The sequence below is a fragment of the Mytilus californianus genome, unplaced genomic scaffold, assembly GCF_021869535.1.
Source record: "Mytilus californianus isolate M0D057914Y unplaced genomic scaffold, xbMytCali1.0.p SCAF_39, whole genome shotgun sequence".
Lineage (NCBI taxonomy): Eukaryota > Metazoa > Mollusca > Bivalvia > Mytilida > Mytilidae > Mytilus > Mytilus californianus.
This window is the reverse complement of record NW_026262689.1, coordinates 1-18,402: the sequence shown is the minus strand read 5'-3', so window position 1 is coordinate 18,402 and position 18,402 is coordinate 1. Positions and strand designations below refer to the sequence as shown.

At 33.7% G+C, this 18,402-nt stretch overlaps 1 protein-coding gene across 1 annotated transcript; it reads right to left on the bottom strand.

The window, feature by feature from the left end:
• Positions 1-9,444: 9,444 nt before the first annotated feature.
• Positions 9,445-10,045, bottom strand: LOC127736892 (zinc finger protein 45-like). The gene has a single exon (XM_052247456.1). It carries the CDS (start codon positions 10,024-10,026, stop codon positions 9,445-9,447), a length of 582 nt encoding a protein of 193 aa, XP_052103416.1. The 5' UTR covers positions 10,027-10,045.
• Positions 10,046-18,402: the final 8,357 nt, after the last annotated feature.

The following is an 18,402-nucleotide window of genomic DNA, read 5'->3' as shown; positions in this document are numbered from 1 at the left end:
TTTAAAACATACATGTCATTTAATATATTATGTTTTATTTTGCGTCTGTTGTAAGTTGACACATGGTCTCTGATAGGTCAATCAGATAGAATTACATTGTGAGTTTCAAAATTTAGTAGTAAATGTTGGTATGAGTTGACTTTTAGTGGTACGAATTGACATGGTACGAGTTTGCAATAGTATGAGTTGACTTGATTTCCGGGGGAGAACACTGAGTTTGGTCAATTTAAGTTCTACAGTACAAAAGTTATGAGACAAAAATCAGACGTTAAAATCAATCGGGTCCAGGACCAATCATTTAGAAAAAAACTATTATTTGTCAGCTGTTGAACATATAATTATTGTAATATTCGTATATACAGGTGGTCGAATCCCCATGAGAATCAAATTTGAACCAGTGACTTGTATGTATAAGTCAGGAACTTTATAACATTCTGTTGATGCAATTAATATTTCTTGTCATTTGACTTTAATTGATATATCCTGTTAAGTACTTCCTGTATTCTTTTCATGTGGCACATTTATTTCGAACATATCTAATTGTTACTTCATTGTAAGTTATTGGTGCTCCATTTTACTTTGCAAGCTTGATTGTTTAATATAGTTGCAATGTCCCTTCCTCTGGCCAAGAGTTGTTCTATATAGTTTTCCAAATCTATATTTCAGTTTTTTGTCCCTTACCATGGTTTTGATAAGCAATTCGACAAAGGGTTATAATAAGCGTATATGGAGATTGTCTTGTTAATAACAAGACAATACTCAGGTTAGACCACGGATAGAGCGAGGCTCCAAATAATATGTTAAAATCAATCGGGTCCAGGACCAATCCAGTATATCTTATCATAATCCTTCGTTTTTAATTCAATTTTCTATGTGCATACATTTAGAGTAATTAAGAGCTTGTAAACTCAGTGTATGATAAATATTTCCGTTTATGGAATACAGTCTTCTGCATTTATTTCCATATTTTTCTAGAAATTCACAATTGCATGTTTGTAGTATAATTATTGTGTGTGTACTAAAAAAAAGGTGTTTCGGTTATGGTCATGTAGACCTAGGCTTATCCTCATCAGGTATCCCTAGCCTATATGTTTCCTCCTTTGTAATATGTAGAATATATAGTTCCAATTTGATTTCTCTTATGGGGATACGACACCTGTTTATACAATCGTTTTTTTATCTTTTTCTTCTTTCTGTTTTTTTGGTATTGTTTCCTCTTTTTTATTCATAAGCTCTTCAATTAGTTTATTGTTCGTGATATTTTTTTCTTTTTATTGATTTCATCTGTTTATATATTTTTTTCTTCTTTGAATTCGTTAAATACTCTTTTAGATTATTATGTCTGTTAGTATGTAAAACGTTTCCTCATTGCTTTTAATACTCTATTTGAGAGATTAAATATTTTTTTGTTATTCTATTTGAGAACAATATAGTTATTAAAGCAGTCTCTATTTGAGAGATCACTTTATTTTTGCTTTTCTATTGATAGCAGTCTCTATTTGAGAGATTATTATATGTTCTTTTTGAGAATAACTTGTATTAATAATCTCTATTTGAGAGATGATTATTACTGTTTTTTTTCACAAAAATAAAAAGCAGTCTCTATTTGAGAGATTACTTAATTTTTGCTATTCTATTAATAGCAGTCTCTATTTGAGAGATTATTATATGTTGCTATTCTATTTGAGAATAATTTGTATTATCAATCTCTATTTGAGAGATGATTATTACTGTGGTTTTTTTAACAAAAACAAGACACAACAGTCCTTACTTCCTATGTTATAGCGTTAATGTAGATTCTGCACTGTGTGATAGATAAGTATGTGTATTTTATCAGTCAAATATTTCTATCTAGAATCGCTTCCACGTGATTGCAAGATCTCGTATGCTGATTGGTTGATTCTATATACGTCACAGATACATGCAAGTGTATTTTTGACATATTATTTGGAGCCTCGCTATATCCGTGGTCTAACCTGGTATCCCCATAAGTGAAATCAAATTGGAACCATTCTAAATATTACAAGAAAGAAAAATATAGGCTAGGGATACCTGATGAGGATAAGCCTAGGTCTCGATCATAACCATAACCGAAACACCTCCTTTAATATTTGAAACACAGACTAAATCTGGATTTCTATCTTAAAATACACACACACAACAATTATACTGCAAACAAGCAAGTGCAAATTTCTTAACAAAATATGAAAATAAATGCTGAAAAAATATATTCCGTAACAAGAAACAGTTATGATACACATTGTACATAAAAAATGGACTTAATTACGAAGGATTTTGATAAGATATACTGGATTGGTTCTGGACCCGATTGATTTTAAAATATAAATAAATGCAGAAGAATGTATTCCATAACCGGAAATATTTATCATACACTGAGTTTACAAGCTCTTAATTACTCTAAATGTATGCACATAGAAAATTGAATTAAAAACGAAGGATTATGATAAGATATACTGGATTGGTCCTGGACCCGATTGATTTTAACAAGGATTACTATTACAGGGATCAAAGGTGAGGTCTGATTGACCTGTCTTTAGTAAATGTAAAGGGATAGAAATAAAAAAGTTTTGGTTTAGAAAAAATATCATAAACATTGAAATGTCAAAGTCTGACCACAGGCACTTGTTTCTATGCATGGGAATATCCACTATCATCTTATATTTTGCGCTCCTAAATACATTGATGCTGGATCTTCCCATGGATAGAAACAAGTACCTGAGAGTCGGACACTGGCTTCATGTCATGATCATGATGATGTAGACCGAATTCTTCTGTCCGCATATATTTCCCAATTCATATGCATTTGCTTTTTATTGATTTTCGCTGATTTTATACATTTTCAGACATCCGTACCTATATACAGTAATATATAAACAGTTTTTCTACATTTGCGTGTGTCTTATGACCAACGATCTTTCTGAGTCTAAAATCCATATCACATTCTACTTCGTTCTCGGCAAGTTTGACATCTTGAAAGGGTCCCACTAATTAGAGACAAGAAGCGACAAGAAACATCAAGAAGTACGTAGTGCTACTAAATATAACATTATTTTAAACTTTATAAAACAGAAAATAATCAACTGTAATTAATTGACTTTTCTCTAAATATATTGTTTTAATAGTATATAAACTTTCTTGTCGCTAAATGTGTCTTCTTATCGCTAACTTTTTTCTTCTTGTCGCTTCTTGTCTCTACAATTCTTCTTGTCGCTAATTAGTGAGACCGTCTTGAAATATATCGACCAATCAACGTCGATTTCCGGTTAATTTCATTCATAAATAACAACAACATTATAATTTAACAAGGTCAGTTATGTGATAAACGGAATAATATAAAAGGAATTCAAATGTGCATACATTTAATTGAAATCAATTAAAAAATCACAATCATCTCAAATAAAAAGAATATCATGATTAACAATAATTACCTTTCTATCATCAGAATCCTCCAAATTTAAAAGGTACGTGAATTTCGTCTTCTAAGTTAATAAAGAAGTACGCCGTAGAAGCAAAGCTCCTGCTAGAGGAGGAAGATAAAGACTAGGTAACCGCAGGAAACAGGTAAAATTGCCGCCAACTTGGACTACTGTAATACGTATTGCCGACAAACAATATTCCTACGACTTTTGCCATTTGAGAAATGTAAACGACTTGTCTTTAGAGATTTTATGCGATTAAATATTACATACAATTGTTCTTTGACATCTTAGCCAAAAGTACAGGGGAAAATAAACTACATAAGGATTTCTATTGAGCACTACTTCCTATGTGCAACTTCAAAACTTTTGGGTTGTTCGACGATCATTTAAGGTTTTTCTGGTCATATTTTTTGTATTCCAGAATTAATTGATAGTATGAAAAAAGTGCCCAATTAGTTATTAATAACATATTAGCCAGATAGATAATAACAACAGCACTTTTTTCAACATTCAGTGGGAAGAACACAAATCTAGGGTGCTAGCATATGGCAGCTTAACTGCCAAAAAATTGTGCCTTTGGCCATATTCAAATATATAATTTTCATTACATGAGACATTTATGAGGAGTGGACAGGGGTAATAAATACATAGGAGGGAACATTGGAATGAGTTGGCAGGAGTCAAAAGGGGGTATACTACCCTCCTTTCGAAGTAGCCTTGTCCTACAGACAGCTTTATTGGTTATCTGTCGGACAAGGCTACTCTTAAAGGAGGGAAGTTTAGTACCTAACCTAATAATGACTTGACGGTTCAGCTAGCAAGCAACCTACCCAAAGATAGTACCGTTACCTACACACGCAATGCAATCGGCTGTAACTTTTTTCAACATATCAATATATGAATGCCAAGTTTTGTATGCTCATATTTCCTTCTAGTAAATTTCATAGCTATATATATATATATACAGTTTTTACTTGCAGAAATTTAGAAACCTCATGAAGAGCAACAGTAACATAAGCTATTTAGTCTTGTTGTTTTAAAAACCCTATGAAGAGCAACATAAGCTACTAGTATCTAGTCTTGTTTTGAAAACCACTCGAAGAACACTATTAACATACGTTATTTAGTCTTGCTGCTTTAAAAATTCCCATCAAGAGCACTATTAATATTAGCATCAGCTATCTAGTTTTTTTTTGTTTTAAAAATCCCATGAAGAGCACTATTAACACACATTATTTAGTCTTGTTGTTTTAAAAATCCCACCAAAAGCACCAATAATATTAGCATCAGCTATCTAGTTTTTTTTATTTAAAAGCCCCATGAAGAGCACCATTTACAAAGGCTATATCTAGTTTTGTTGTTTTAAAAACCCCACGAAGAGCATTATTAACATAAGCTATCTAGTCTAGTTGTTTAAAAAAAATCCATGCAGAACATCTATAGTTTTGTTGTTTTAAAAACTCCATGAATAGCATCGATATCATTAACATAAGCTATCTAGTCTCAATGTGTATCATCGCCACCGAAAATTGGGTACTAACGAAGCTGAATGAAATGGAAAAAAAAGAAAACAAGGTAAGAATTCATTAAATTTCTTGGCGTATTGAATAAACATCTGTCTACTTGTTACACTTGGGACAAGATACAGCTTGGCATAGGGACATCTGTCTACTTGTTACACTCGGGACAAGATAGCGTTTGGCGTAATAAATAGACATCTGTCTACTGGTTGCACTCGGGACAAGATAGAGCTTGGTGTATTGAATAAATACCAAGTCTACTTCTTACACTCGGGACAAGGTAGAGCTTGGCGTATTGAATAAATACCTGTCTACTTGTTAAACTCAGGACAAGATAGAGCTTGGCGTATTGAATAGATACCTGTCTACTTGTTACACTCGGGACAAGATAGAGCTCGGCGTATTGAATAGATACCTGTCTACTTGTTACACTCGGGACAAGATAGAGCTTGGCGTATTGAATAAATACCTGTCTACTTGTTACACTCAGGACAAGATAGAGCTTGACGTATTGAATGGATACCTGTCTACTTGTTACATTCGGGACAAGATAGAGCTTGGCGTATTGAATAAATACCTGTCTACTTTTACACTCAGGACAAGATAGAGCTTGACGTATTGAATGGATACCTGTCTACTTGCTACACTTGGGACAAGATAGAACTTGACGTATTGAATAAATACCTGTCTACTTGCTTCACTAGGGACAAGACAGAGTTTGCCGTATTGAATAAACACCTGTTTTTTTGAACACTGTAATAGCAATTTAGATGTATTTATGATATATATGGGTTTTCTTAATCTCACTGAAGTTTACCTCACATATCATTATGCAAGGTTTGTTGTCGCCATTTGTTCTCGCTCTTTACACATTTTTATTCCTACTAGTTTAGTACGGATGTGTGTATGTGTTCTAAATTATACTGCGTCACCGAATGGTAATTTGGTGCTGCGTATATGGTCTTTATCATACTGTGTCTCTGAGTGGTAATTCGAAACGATGGAAGTTTTAACGACCTTGACTGGTTATACATTTTGTACAGCCCTTGCACGGTGGGAGTGGTAATTTGGGTGTGCGTATGTGCTTTTTATTCTACTGTGTCTGTAAGTGGTTATTCGTTCGTGTGCATGTGTTCTCTATCATACTGTGTCTCCGAGTGGTAATTCGATTGTGTATATGTGCTCCATATAAAACTGTCTCCGAGTGCTAACTCGGTTGTGTGTATGTGTTCTATATTATACTGTGTCTTCGAGTGGTAATTCGGGTGTGTGCAGTGTGTATAGTATATTAAACTGTGTATTTGGGTGGTAATTCGGTTGTGTGTATGTGCTCTTTATTATACTGTGTCACTGTGTGGTACATTGTTGATTCGTTTGAATGTATGCGCTCTTTAGGGAGCTACCATTTGAATTTTAGGGGGGGGGGGGCTATTCGGTCTTGGCTTTTTTTTATTAGTTTATCCTGACTTTCTTTTACATAAATTGTCATCCTGCCTTTTTTTTTTTTTGCAAAGTTGCTCATCCTGCCTTTTTTTGTACTCAAAACTCCTGTCCTGCCTTTTTTTTCGAATTTCATCCTAGCCCCCCCCCTAAAAATCAAATGGTAGCTTCCTTATCATACTGTGTCTCTGAATGGTAATTCGGTTGTGTGTGTGTTTACTCTATATTATACTGTGTTCCAAAGTGGTAATTCGGGTGTGTTTATGTACTCAGTATGAAACTGTGTCTCTGAATGGTAATTCGAGTGTGTTCTATATCTTACTGTGTCTCTGAGTGGTAATTCGAGTGTGTTCTATATCTTACTGTGTCTCTGAGTGGTAATTCGAGTGTGCTCTATATAATACTGTGTCTCTGAATGGTAATTCGAGTGTGTTCTATATCTTACTGTGTCTCTGAATGGTAATTCGAGTGTGTTCTATATCTTACTGTGTCTCTGAATGGTAATTCGAGTGTTCTATATCTTACTGTGTCTCTGAATGGTAATTCGAGTGTGTTCTATATCTTACTGTGTCTCTGAATGGTAATTCGAGTGTGCTATATATCATACGGTGTCTCCGAGTGGTGATTCGAGTGTGCTCTATATCATACTGTGTCTTTGAGTGGTAATTCGAGTGTGTTCTATATCTTACTGTGTCTCTGAGTGGTAATTCGAGTGTGTTCTATATCTTACTGTGTCTCTGAGTGGTAATTCGAGTGTGCTCTATATAATACTGTGTCTCTGAATGGTAATTCGAGTGTGTTCTATATCTTACTGTGTCTCTGAATGGTAATTCGAGTGTGTTCTATATCTTACTGTGTCTCTGAATGGTAATTCGAGTGTTCTATATCTTACTGTGTCTCTGAATGGTAATTCGAGTGTGTTCTATATCTTACTGTGTCTCTGAATGGTAATTCGAGTGTGCTATATATCATACGGTGTCTCCGAGTGGTGATTCGAGTGTGCTCTATATCATACTGTGTCTTTGAGTGGTAATTCGAGTGTGCTCTATATCATAATGTGTCTCCGAGTGGTAATTCTAGTGTGCTCTATATCATACTGTGTCTTTGAGTGGTAATTCGAGTGTGCTCTATATCATACTGTGTCTCTGAGTGGTAATTCGAGTGTGCTCTATATCATACTGTGTCTCTAAGTGGTAATTCGAGAGTGCTATATATATCATACTATGTCTCCGAGTGATAATTCGAGTGTGCTCTATACATGCTATATAATACTGTGTCTCTGATTGGTAATTAGGTTGTGTGTGTGTTTGTGTGTACTCTATACCATACTGTGTTCCAAAGTGGTAATTCGGGTGTGTTTATGTACTCAGTATGAAACTGTGTCTCTGAATGGTAATTCGAGTGTGCTCTATATAATACTGTGTCTCTGAGTGGTAATTCGAGTGTGCTCTATATCATACTGTGTCTTTGAGTGGTAATTCGAGTGTGCTCTATATCATACTGTGTCTCTGAATGGTAATTCGAGTGTGCTCTATATAATACTGTGTCTCTGAGTGGTAATTCGAGTGTGCTCTATATAATACTGTGTCTCTGAGTGGTAATTCGAGTGTGCTCTATATCATACTGTGTCTCTGAGTGGTAATTCGGGTGTGTGTATGTGCTCTATCTTATACTGTCTCCGAGTTGTAATTCGGTGTGTGGACAAGTTTTGTTGTGTCGCTGAGTGGTAATTTCTGTTTGTTTCTACTAATGTGTCCATTGAAGAAGCACTTCGAGTGTGCTATATATCATACGGTGTCTCCGAGTGGTGATTCGAGTGTGATCTTTATCATACTGTGTCTTTGAGTGGTTATTCGAGTGTGCTCTATATCATAATGTGTCTCCGAGTGGTAATTCTAGTGTGCTCTATATCATACTGTGTCTCTGAGTGGTAATTCGAGTGTGCTCTATATTATACTGTGTCTCCGAGTGGTAATTCGAGTGTGCTCTATATCATACTGTGTCTCTAAGTGGTAATTCGAGAGTGCTATATATATCATACTATGTCTCCGAGTGATAATTCGAGTGTGCTCTATACATGCTATATAATACTGTGTCTCTGATTTATATTAGGTTGTGTGTGTTTGTGTGTACTCTATACCATACTGTGTTCCAAAGTGGTAATTCGGGTGTGTTTATGTACTCAGTATGAAACTGTGTCTCTGAGTGGTAATTCGAGTGTGTTCTATATCTTACTGTGTCTCTGAGTGGTAATTCGAGTGTGCTCTATATAATACTGTGTCTCTGAATGGTAATTCGAGTGTGTTCTATATCATACTGTGTCTCTGAGTGGTAATTCGAGTGTTCTATATATCATACTGTGTCTCTGAATGGTAATTCGAGTGTGCTCTATATAATACTGTGTCTCTGAGTGGTAATTCGAGTGTGCTCTATATAATACTGTGTCTCTGAGTGGTAATTCGAGTGTGCTCTTTATCATACTGTGTCTCTGAGTGGTAATTCGGGTGTGTGTATGTGCTCTATCTTATACTGTCTCTGAGTTGTAATTCGGTGTGTGGACAAGTTCTGTTGTGTCTCTGAGTGGTAATTTCTGTTTGTTTCTACTAATGTGTCTATTGAAGAAGCACTTCGTTTATTTGTGTGTGCTCTGTTCGTAAAAAGTGGTTATTCCTTTGTATACGTGTGTATTCGTATGTGTCTTAAAAACTGCCAATTCGTGTTTGTGCCTTGGTGTCAGTTATGCGTCTCCTTAGCCAGGGAACAACCATTTTAACTTCGACATCGAGGGTTGGGTTTTTTTCGGACCATGCAAGCTTTAATATTTTTTTACAAGAAATTATCATTAATCTTAATGACGAATACATTAATCAGAATATTTTTTTTAAGTTAAATGATAGTTCCCTATTTATTTAACACTATTTGTCAAATATATAACGTTTATTAAGATAAGGCCATACAAAAAGGCAATTCGTTTAGAGTTTCATCCCTTTGAAATATAGGTTAGAATGTCAGCCATATGAATTCCTTATTTTGCTTATTTTGAACTAAACTAATTTGTCCTTCTCAGCACCATGCTTTGTCATATGTCTAGCATAGAAAATTGAAAGACTAAATATTTGACCACAGGTTTCACATTCATATGGGTTTTCCCCTGTATGTATTCTCATGTGATTCTGTAAGTTCTGTTTCCGAATAAAATGTTTATCACAAATATTACATTTATAAGGTCTTTCAACACATTTAGAATGCCTTCTTGAGTGTCTTTGAACGTCGATTTTATAATTAAAACCTCTACCACATACATTACATGCAAACGGTTGATCGCCAGTATGTATTCTCATGTGTAGTCGTAAGTGTTCCTTCCTACTGAAAGTTTTATCACATACCTCACATTGATGAGGTTTATCACCCGTATGTGTTCTCATGTGTCTGTTTAAGTCAGGACGCTGACTAAAATCCTTTTCACATACATCACATTTACATATTTTACACGGTTTTTCACCTGTATGTGTTTTCTTGTGGGTCAGCACTTGAGAACTTTGTCTAAATGCCTTATCACATATATCACATTTGAATGGTTTATCACCAGTATGTGTTCTTGTGTGTATCCGTAAGTGATGTGACATGCGAAATACTGAACCACAAACTTCACATCTGTAAGGTTTATCAACAGTATGTATCCTCATGTGTTGTTGTAGGTATTTATTCTTACTGAAATCCACTTCACACATTCTACATTTAAAAGGTTCATAGCCTTTATGTTTTATAATGCGACTCTTTAAGACCCGAGTCTGATGAAATCTTTTACTAGAAGCTGAATGCCTTTTCTTGGCACTGTTTACCACATGCACTAGTTTTGCACTCTTTACCACAATTATTACCATGACGTTCTTTACCACAAATATTACATATGCACACTTTACCGTTGAAATCTTTTCCACATATATTACTTGGGTAATTTGTATCACACACATTACTTTGGAACTCTTTACCACACAAATTACTTTGGAACTCTTTACCACACAAATTACTTTGGTACTCTTTACCACACACACAATTTTGCGATTGTTTACCAAAAATATTACTTTTGCACATTTTACCACACATATTTCTTTGACATTCTTTACCACAACCAATACCATTACATTCTTTACCACAAACATTACCATGACATTCTTTACCACAAACATTACCATGACATTCTTTACCACAACCAATACCATGACATTCTTTACCACAAACATTACCATGACATTCATTACCACAAACATTACCATGACATTCTTTACCATACACACTTCCCTGGTACTCTTTACCATATTCATTACCAGCACCAAACTTCTTCCTAGTCTGATATGCCTTGTCCATCAGTTGGTCTGTACTAGTCTGATCAAGAGTAATGACTGTTAGTATATTTTCAGTATCAGAAACCATATTTGTTTCCGTCTTGTCCTGTCCACCGTGGAACGTCTCTAAATTGTCTGTTAGTTGTTCAGGGTCTGTCGTGTCCTGTCCACCGTGGAACGTCTCTAAATTGTCTGTAGGTTGTTCAGGGGAGATTTCAGTATCAGAAACCATATTTATTTCTGTCTCGTCCTGTCTGCCGTGGAACGTCTCTAAATTGTCTGTTGGTTGGTCGGGGGAGTTTACAGTTGAAATCTCTTTTTTTTTTTCGTTTCTGAAAATCTATCTTTTCCCGTCAACTCCTGTCCACCATGACCACTGCGAAACATCTTCGAATTGTCCAGTTAGAATAACAGAGATTGTAACGGAGAATGCTATATTTTCACGATAAAATATTTTCTAATACCATGCACCGTCTTGTCCACTCTTAAACATAATTCAGCCAAACTAAAAATGATAAAATTTAAGTATAACTTAGTCATGTTAGTTAATAAAATCCAACTACATATAACATATATTAGTCAAAGAATGTTTATCAGCAATGTGAACTTATGTGTTATGTAAAGAGAGAGGGGGTTATGTTTTTTTTCTAAAAAATATATTCTGAACCCAAATTATAAAAAAAAATATATTGTTGTCATGCAGATGACCAAAAAAGGTCTGAATCCAGATTCTCTCCTCAATTTAAAGTGTTAAATATTGAAAAATATAATTTGATTGATAGCGTTGAAAAACAAAAATATTCATGCTTTCCATGGAATAAAAAGTTTCTGACTCAGACGAAAAACCTGAACCCTCCTTTGTCCTTGAAGTTAAATGGTAACTTGATCCCTTACTTAGTGAATAAAATAAAACTTCACATTAGTCAATACATTTTCTTGTTCGTGTTGCCTAGTGATCTTAGTCTTAAGTTTTATATGTTGCCTGTTGCCTAGTGATCTTAGTCTTAAGTTTTATATGTTGCCTAGTGATCTTAGTCTTAAGTTTTCCTAGTGATCTTAGTCTTAAGTTTTATATGTTGCCTAGTGATCTTAGTCCTAAGTTTTATATGTTGCCTAATGATCTTAGTCTTAAGTTTTATATGTTACTTAGTGATCTTAGTCTGAAGTTTTATATGTTGCTTAGTGATCTTAGTCTGAAGTTTTATATGTTGCCTAGTGATCTTAGTCTGAAGTTTTATATGTTGCCTAGTGATCTTAGTCTGAAGTTTTATATGTTGCCTAGTGATCTTAGTCTGAAGTTTTATATGTTGCCTAGTGATCTTAGTCTGAAGTTTTATATGTTGCTTAGTGATCTTAGTCTGAAGTTTTATATGTTGTGTTGCGTCTTGTGTACTATTGTTTGTCTGTCTTTTTTTCTTTTTTAGCCATGGCGTTGTCAGTTTATTTCGATTTATGAGTTTAAATGTCCCTCCGGTATCTTTCGCCCCTCTTATCTAATATAAAGAATGAAACTAAATTTTAACAAGCATTCTGTGGGTATTGCATGACAATACGTATTCCCCAAACGGTTACTTAATTGTATTTGAACAAAATTTTAACTTGGTTTATAACTTGTCATGATGTAAACTTTATCACAAATAGTCAATATCTTCAAGCATGACGAAACAAAATTGTGGAAAACTGACCTGAACAAAATTCGAACTTGATCTGTAACTTTTCATGAAAAAACTATATGCCAATTTTCGAATCAATGTCTTTAAACATGACGAAAAAAGTTCGAAAAACTGATTATTTAAGTGAATTTTCTAAGTCCAAGGACCATATCTCTGCACAAAAATCATCAGACCGGAACACAATTCGAACTTGAACTGTAACTTGCCATGATAAAACTATTTACCAATTTTCAAATCAATATCTTTAAGCATGACGAAAAAAGTTCGAAAAACTGATTATTTAAGTGAATTTTCAAAGTCCAAGGACCATAACTCTGCACCAAATCATCAGACCGGAACAAAATTCGAACATGATCTGTAACATGTCATGATAAAACTATTTACCAATTATCAAATCAATATCTTAAAGAATGACACAAAAAAGAGTGCGGAAAACTATTTATTTTAGTGAATTGTTGAAGTCAAAGGTCCATAACTCTGCACAAAATTATCAAACCGGAACAAAATTTGAACTTGAACTGTAACTTGCCATGATAAAACTATATACCAATTATCATGATTATCAAATCAATATCTTCAAGAATAACAAAACAAGTGCAGAAAACTATTCATTTTAGTGAATGTTCTAAGTCAAAGGACCATAACAACGCACATAGGCGGATCCGGGGAGGGGGGGGGATATATTTTTTCTATAACACACATATATTATCATGATTATTATCAATATATGTCATATTAAAGTAAAAAGGTAATTATTCTCAGAGACAAATGCCTGGTGCAAATATCATATGCATTTTAGTTCTCATTTATTTCAAAAGTTCATTGTACATCGAGTTGATGGTAAAAACTAGGGAGATTTTTATAACTTATTAATGTTAAATAGGCTTTCCATATATTTTCCAATCTAACAAAGAACTTCGGATGAACTTGATTTTGGTTAAAAATGCACATTTTTTTTTTATATTAATCTTGATTTAGCGAATACAGAAATTACTATATCAAAATGCAAAAATCCAAAACTTACCTTTTGTTAGACTAGAAAAGGTAAACGAGATTATTTAAACCTTAACTTGACGTGCGTCTCAAAACAAAATTCAAAGGGAGATAATAAAGATATACCTATGGAACGCACGATTGCAAGAATAAGAATGCAGTAAGGAGATATTTACGGAACATTAATTTTAAATCAGTTCCTCAATTGATATGTCACTGTACCTAAAATTAACCAGAATCAAAGAGAACTCTTTAAATGCAACTTTTGAATATAAACAAAATAATAAATTATAGGCTTTTAGTGGCACCATTCGTTTTTTAGATTAATTCTAATATTTAAAATTTACATGTGTTCAAAATAAGCTTTTTTTCAGTGCAAATTTTATTTTGAGAACTAACTCAGATATCACGAAAAACCTCTTTAAGCGTTTATGCAAATGATTGATTGATTGATTGTTGGTTGCTTAACGTCCAGTGGCAAATATTTCATGCATATTCAGGACGAGAACAAGTTCACAATAAATACAATAGGTAGGTTCTGTAATAAATTAAGGGATTAAGGTCGGAGAAATTTAGACTGCCACGGGAAATGAGGGTATATTGGATAGGGACAGAAATTTAGCCTTGGAACAGGTCACCTACGGACCCCTCAAAGAGTTGTTGCAAGGGTTCTTAACGTGCAAAGAGCGTGGCACTCTCTTTACACGAGGCATCGGATTTAACGTCCCCATTCTGACCGGACGTGGCTGCAAGTTTGTACATCCCGCACAGCCAAACGGACGCCCCACTTTAGCACGGGTTTTACTACCGGTCGGAGGAAGACCAATGGTGACCATACTTCTATTCCCCAGTCACCCTTGGGGGGGGGGGGGGGGGGGTTTATGCAAATGAAAAGTATTATTTGATGTGAATTAAATCTACACTAGTAAATTTCATTGGAATAATAGGGGACCGGCAAAGTGGATGTTGGAGCCCTTTCTATAGTTTTCACCTTGTCCGTCCGTCTGATCTCCAACAATTTTAATGTTTTGATCGCAAAAACTCCAATAGTATAGGTAAGAGGTAAATAATATACTGCCCAGATGATTTTAATCATTTGACGATGTGCATATAAAGTGATTTATGTTACATATGAATCAACAAATCATTTAGGGTCAAATTTTAAATTGTAAATTTTGTTACTTTTTTAAAAGCATGGGTTGGAGACAAATAATTTTTTTTAACAGTTATTATCTTTGTTTCAGTGTAACATATTTATTTTTCGTTCATTATTTGTTCACTTTTATTGCGGACTATCATGACTATGCAGTATGGGCTTTGCTCATTGGTGAAGGCCGTACGTTGACAATTTTTTGATAATTTCCGTGTAATTTTTGTCTATTGTTGAGAGTTGTATCATTGGCAATCATACCACATCTTCTTTTTGCATATGCTAATGTCAATAATATTTTAAAAAATAATAAATTAAAGAAATATCTAAATGTTTTTACCCAGAATTAAAAAAAATGCTTAGTTAAGGATACTTCAAAAATAATCTGAAGATACATAAACAATAAAAATAATCATGAAGATGAATCATATATACCAAAATAGATTCACAATAAGGTTTTCTGGTTTCAAATTAGTACGTCAAGGATTCAGTACTATTAGCTCAAATATTTGAAACAGTTATCTGTTTTCATATTCTTTTTTTTTTAACTTTTAATCGAGCCATTGTGATGATAAAATAAAGTAGACACCATTGATATGATCTTCGGATCCTACACATGATATGATATTGACTTGGACGGGGACTAACAAGACAAGTCAATACTAATATAAACTGTATACAAATTTATTTTCAAATCATCTTTCATCAACTTCAAAACAAAAACAATATACGGGTCCGACCTCACACCCTAAATATCTGGAATAGCCCCACCTCGAACCGGATTCAACCGTACTACATAACACCATAAAATCTAGAAATTCAGCCACTTTGCATGACACAAAAATATCTATAATATTATGGTCATGGACAATACATCCTTTTTGTAGTGTCCGTAACCATGGTAACCATCAATTATTTTCAGTCATCCTGACTAAGAAAGAGGGACGAAAGATACCAGAGGGACAGTCAAATTCATAGATCGAAAACAAACTGACAACGCCATGGCCAAAAATAAAAAGACAACAGACAAATAATAGTACAGATGACACAACATAGAAAACTAAAGACTAAGCAACACGAGCCCCACCAAAACTGGGGGTGATCTCATGTGCTCCGGAAGGGTAAGCAGATCCTGCTCCACATGTGGCACCCGTCGTGTTGCTTATGTTGTTACAAATCCGGTAAATAGTCTAATTCGGTAGGTCACATTCGTGAAAATGGAAGGGTGTTGTATTTACGGCATAAAGAACATATCCGATATCATCTGTGAAACGGTTATTCCATAACGGTCAACCAACTCGTGATGGCGTCCGTAAAATTTACGAAGGGATGATAAGAAGGTGTAGAATTTTGTTTTTATTTTAGTGTTTAATGTTAAATCAATACAGTAAATTAGCTTATTGTTTCCTGTATCGATTCTTTGTAGAAAAATAAGCTGGTAACGGACACTAAAATGTTTTGAATAATATCTTTTTTCTACAAATTGAAAATTTCAAAAATAATCTGTATAAATCATAACATTTATATGAAACTGTTTTTATTTTAGTATTATTATATTTCAGTATGTTGAAATACGAATTAAATGAATATTCTTCTAATTTTTTTTTTATTTTCAGGGCCATACATGATCAACCTTCAATAAATTGAAAATTGTTTAACGAAGCGCCAATTTTACAATTCTGCATGCTAATTTTTTCAATCAGCTCTGATTTTCGTCAAGTTAAGATTGTTTCCATTTTAATTGCCATTTTAAAATAGTTTGTAAATGATAAGTAAACATCATTCGTCAGAACTCGGCCGATTCCGTACCGAGAGTAGCGGATTCACCCGAGGATTTCCGATTGATGATAACATGAGAAAAGATCATTTACTTTGCACAATTAAAAAGATTTTTATGATACAAAATATAAGTTTTGAAGTGCAACTCCATCACCTCTGAAATGGAACATTTTTGGACCACTCATTCGGTGTTCAAACACCATTCAAGATAGAATCTTCAAGGCAACATTTTGAATGAGATTAAAAGATTCAATGTCAAATATTTAAAACATAAAACTGGAATCCTTATATACATGTATTTATGTTTGATGTAGGTCTAACAAAACACAGACCAATTGTAATTGTCTCCGTTATTGTGTTTCACTCGATATTTTCTAAGAAAAAAACAATTTGAATAAACATTTATTAAAAAATATAATAATTAAACTACATAGGGCTCATTTTAGGGTAATCCTAATCAGGGACACCTGAAAGGTATATTGTCCTCAAGAATCTGTGCACATTTTATCATGTTTATGTTGCATTATAATTTTAATATAAGTTACATCAACACAGACATGACAGACATATTTCGATTGTCTCTTGAGCTGTTTTGGTTAACTCTGTGACAACTTCTTTATGTACATCAAGTTTATCAGGTTTAATCGCCCCTTCACGTTTTCGGCTCATGTATGCTGAAAGAATGTATTTATGCTCAGAGTATTTATGAGTTCGCATGTGATTATTTCAGTTGCTTTTTTAATTTAACTGTTCCGAACATATCTCACATTTATAAGATCCGTCGCTAATCGGTACATGTATCATGTGTATTCTCATGTGAAGATCTTTATCTTGACTGAAGCTTTTACCACAAACACCTCATATGTATTGTTTATTATATAATTGAGTGTTGTGTTTCTTGAGGGGATTGGATAAATATGTTTTCATGATTATACAAGGTAAGAATTAAAACCGTTTGTGTGTAAGTTTATTAGGGGTTAAATGTGATCAGATCAAGTTTCATGATGCTTAAAATAAAAAGTGCACCTTCTTTCTAAATTCCATTTAACAAAAAAATAAATCGTTAGTTGATATAGTTTAAAGAAGTTTATTCAATCTTTTTTTGAGATAAAAAAAACACAGTTATTTGTCTTTATTTCATCGGTCAGGACATTGATGAGGACAAGGTATACATTGGTCAGGTCAAGTTTTTTTTACCTTTAAAATAATTTTTTTTTCATTTTTTGTATATTCTTATATCAAATGTTATGATCTTCCTTGATACCAAACTTGATGATATTCCTTTCAAAAATAAAAAAAAGTTATTGGCATATTTATTTCGGTTAGGGCATTCTTCAGGGCAAAGTTAAAGTTGGTCAGGTCAAGTTTTCTAACATTTCAAAAAATTAAAAAAAAATCATTTTTTTTCTTAAATTCTTATATAAATTGTTATAATCATCCTTGATACCACTTTTTAGGTCAAATCTGTCAATAATAAAAAAGTTAATGGCATGTTTATATCGGTCAGGACATTCGTCACGGCAAAGTTGAAATTGGTCAGGTCAAGTTTTCTACTAGTAAAATTATTTTTTTTCATTTTTTTTTCTCAAATTCTTATATTAATTTTTCCGATCTTCCTTTTTACCAAATTTGAAGTCAATTCTTTCAAAAATAAAAAAAGTTATTAGCACTTTTATATCGGTCAGGACATTAGTCAGGGCAAAGTCGATATTGGTCAGGTCAAGTTTTCTAACTCTTAAAATTATTTTTTACAATTTGTTTTCTTATATTATAATATCTAATGTGATAATCTTCCTGGAGGTCAAATTTGAAGTCGATCCTTCAAAGAACAAAAAAGTTATTATCATTTTTCATATCGGTCAGGACATTAGTCAGGACATTGGTCAGGACATTAGTGTAACCCGAAAATAAGTCAAGGGAAAGAAACCAACACTATCATGAGAGCTTCTCGACTCGCCCCACTGCAAAATCGCCCCACACCAAATCGCCCTACTTTTCACCAAACTCGCCTAACTTAAGAAAAAGGGTTTTTTTCCCGTTTAATCAATACACATCACAGTC

Bases quoted from the DNA above. Each gene is read 5' to 3' on its own strand.
- LOC127736892 (XM_052247456.1), bottom strand. From the start codon at position 10,026: ATGTCACATCACTTACGGATACACACAAGAACACATACTGGTGATAAA.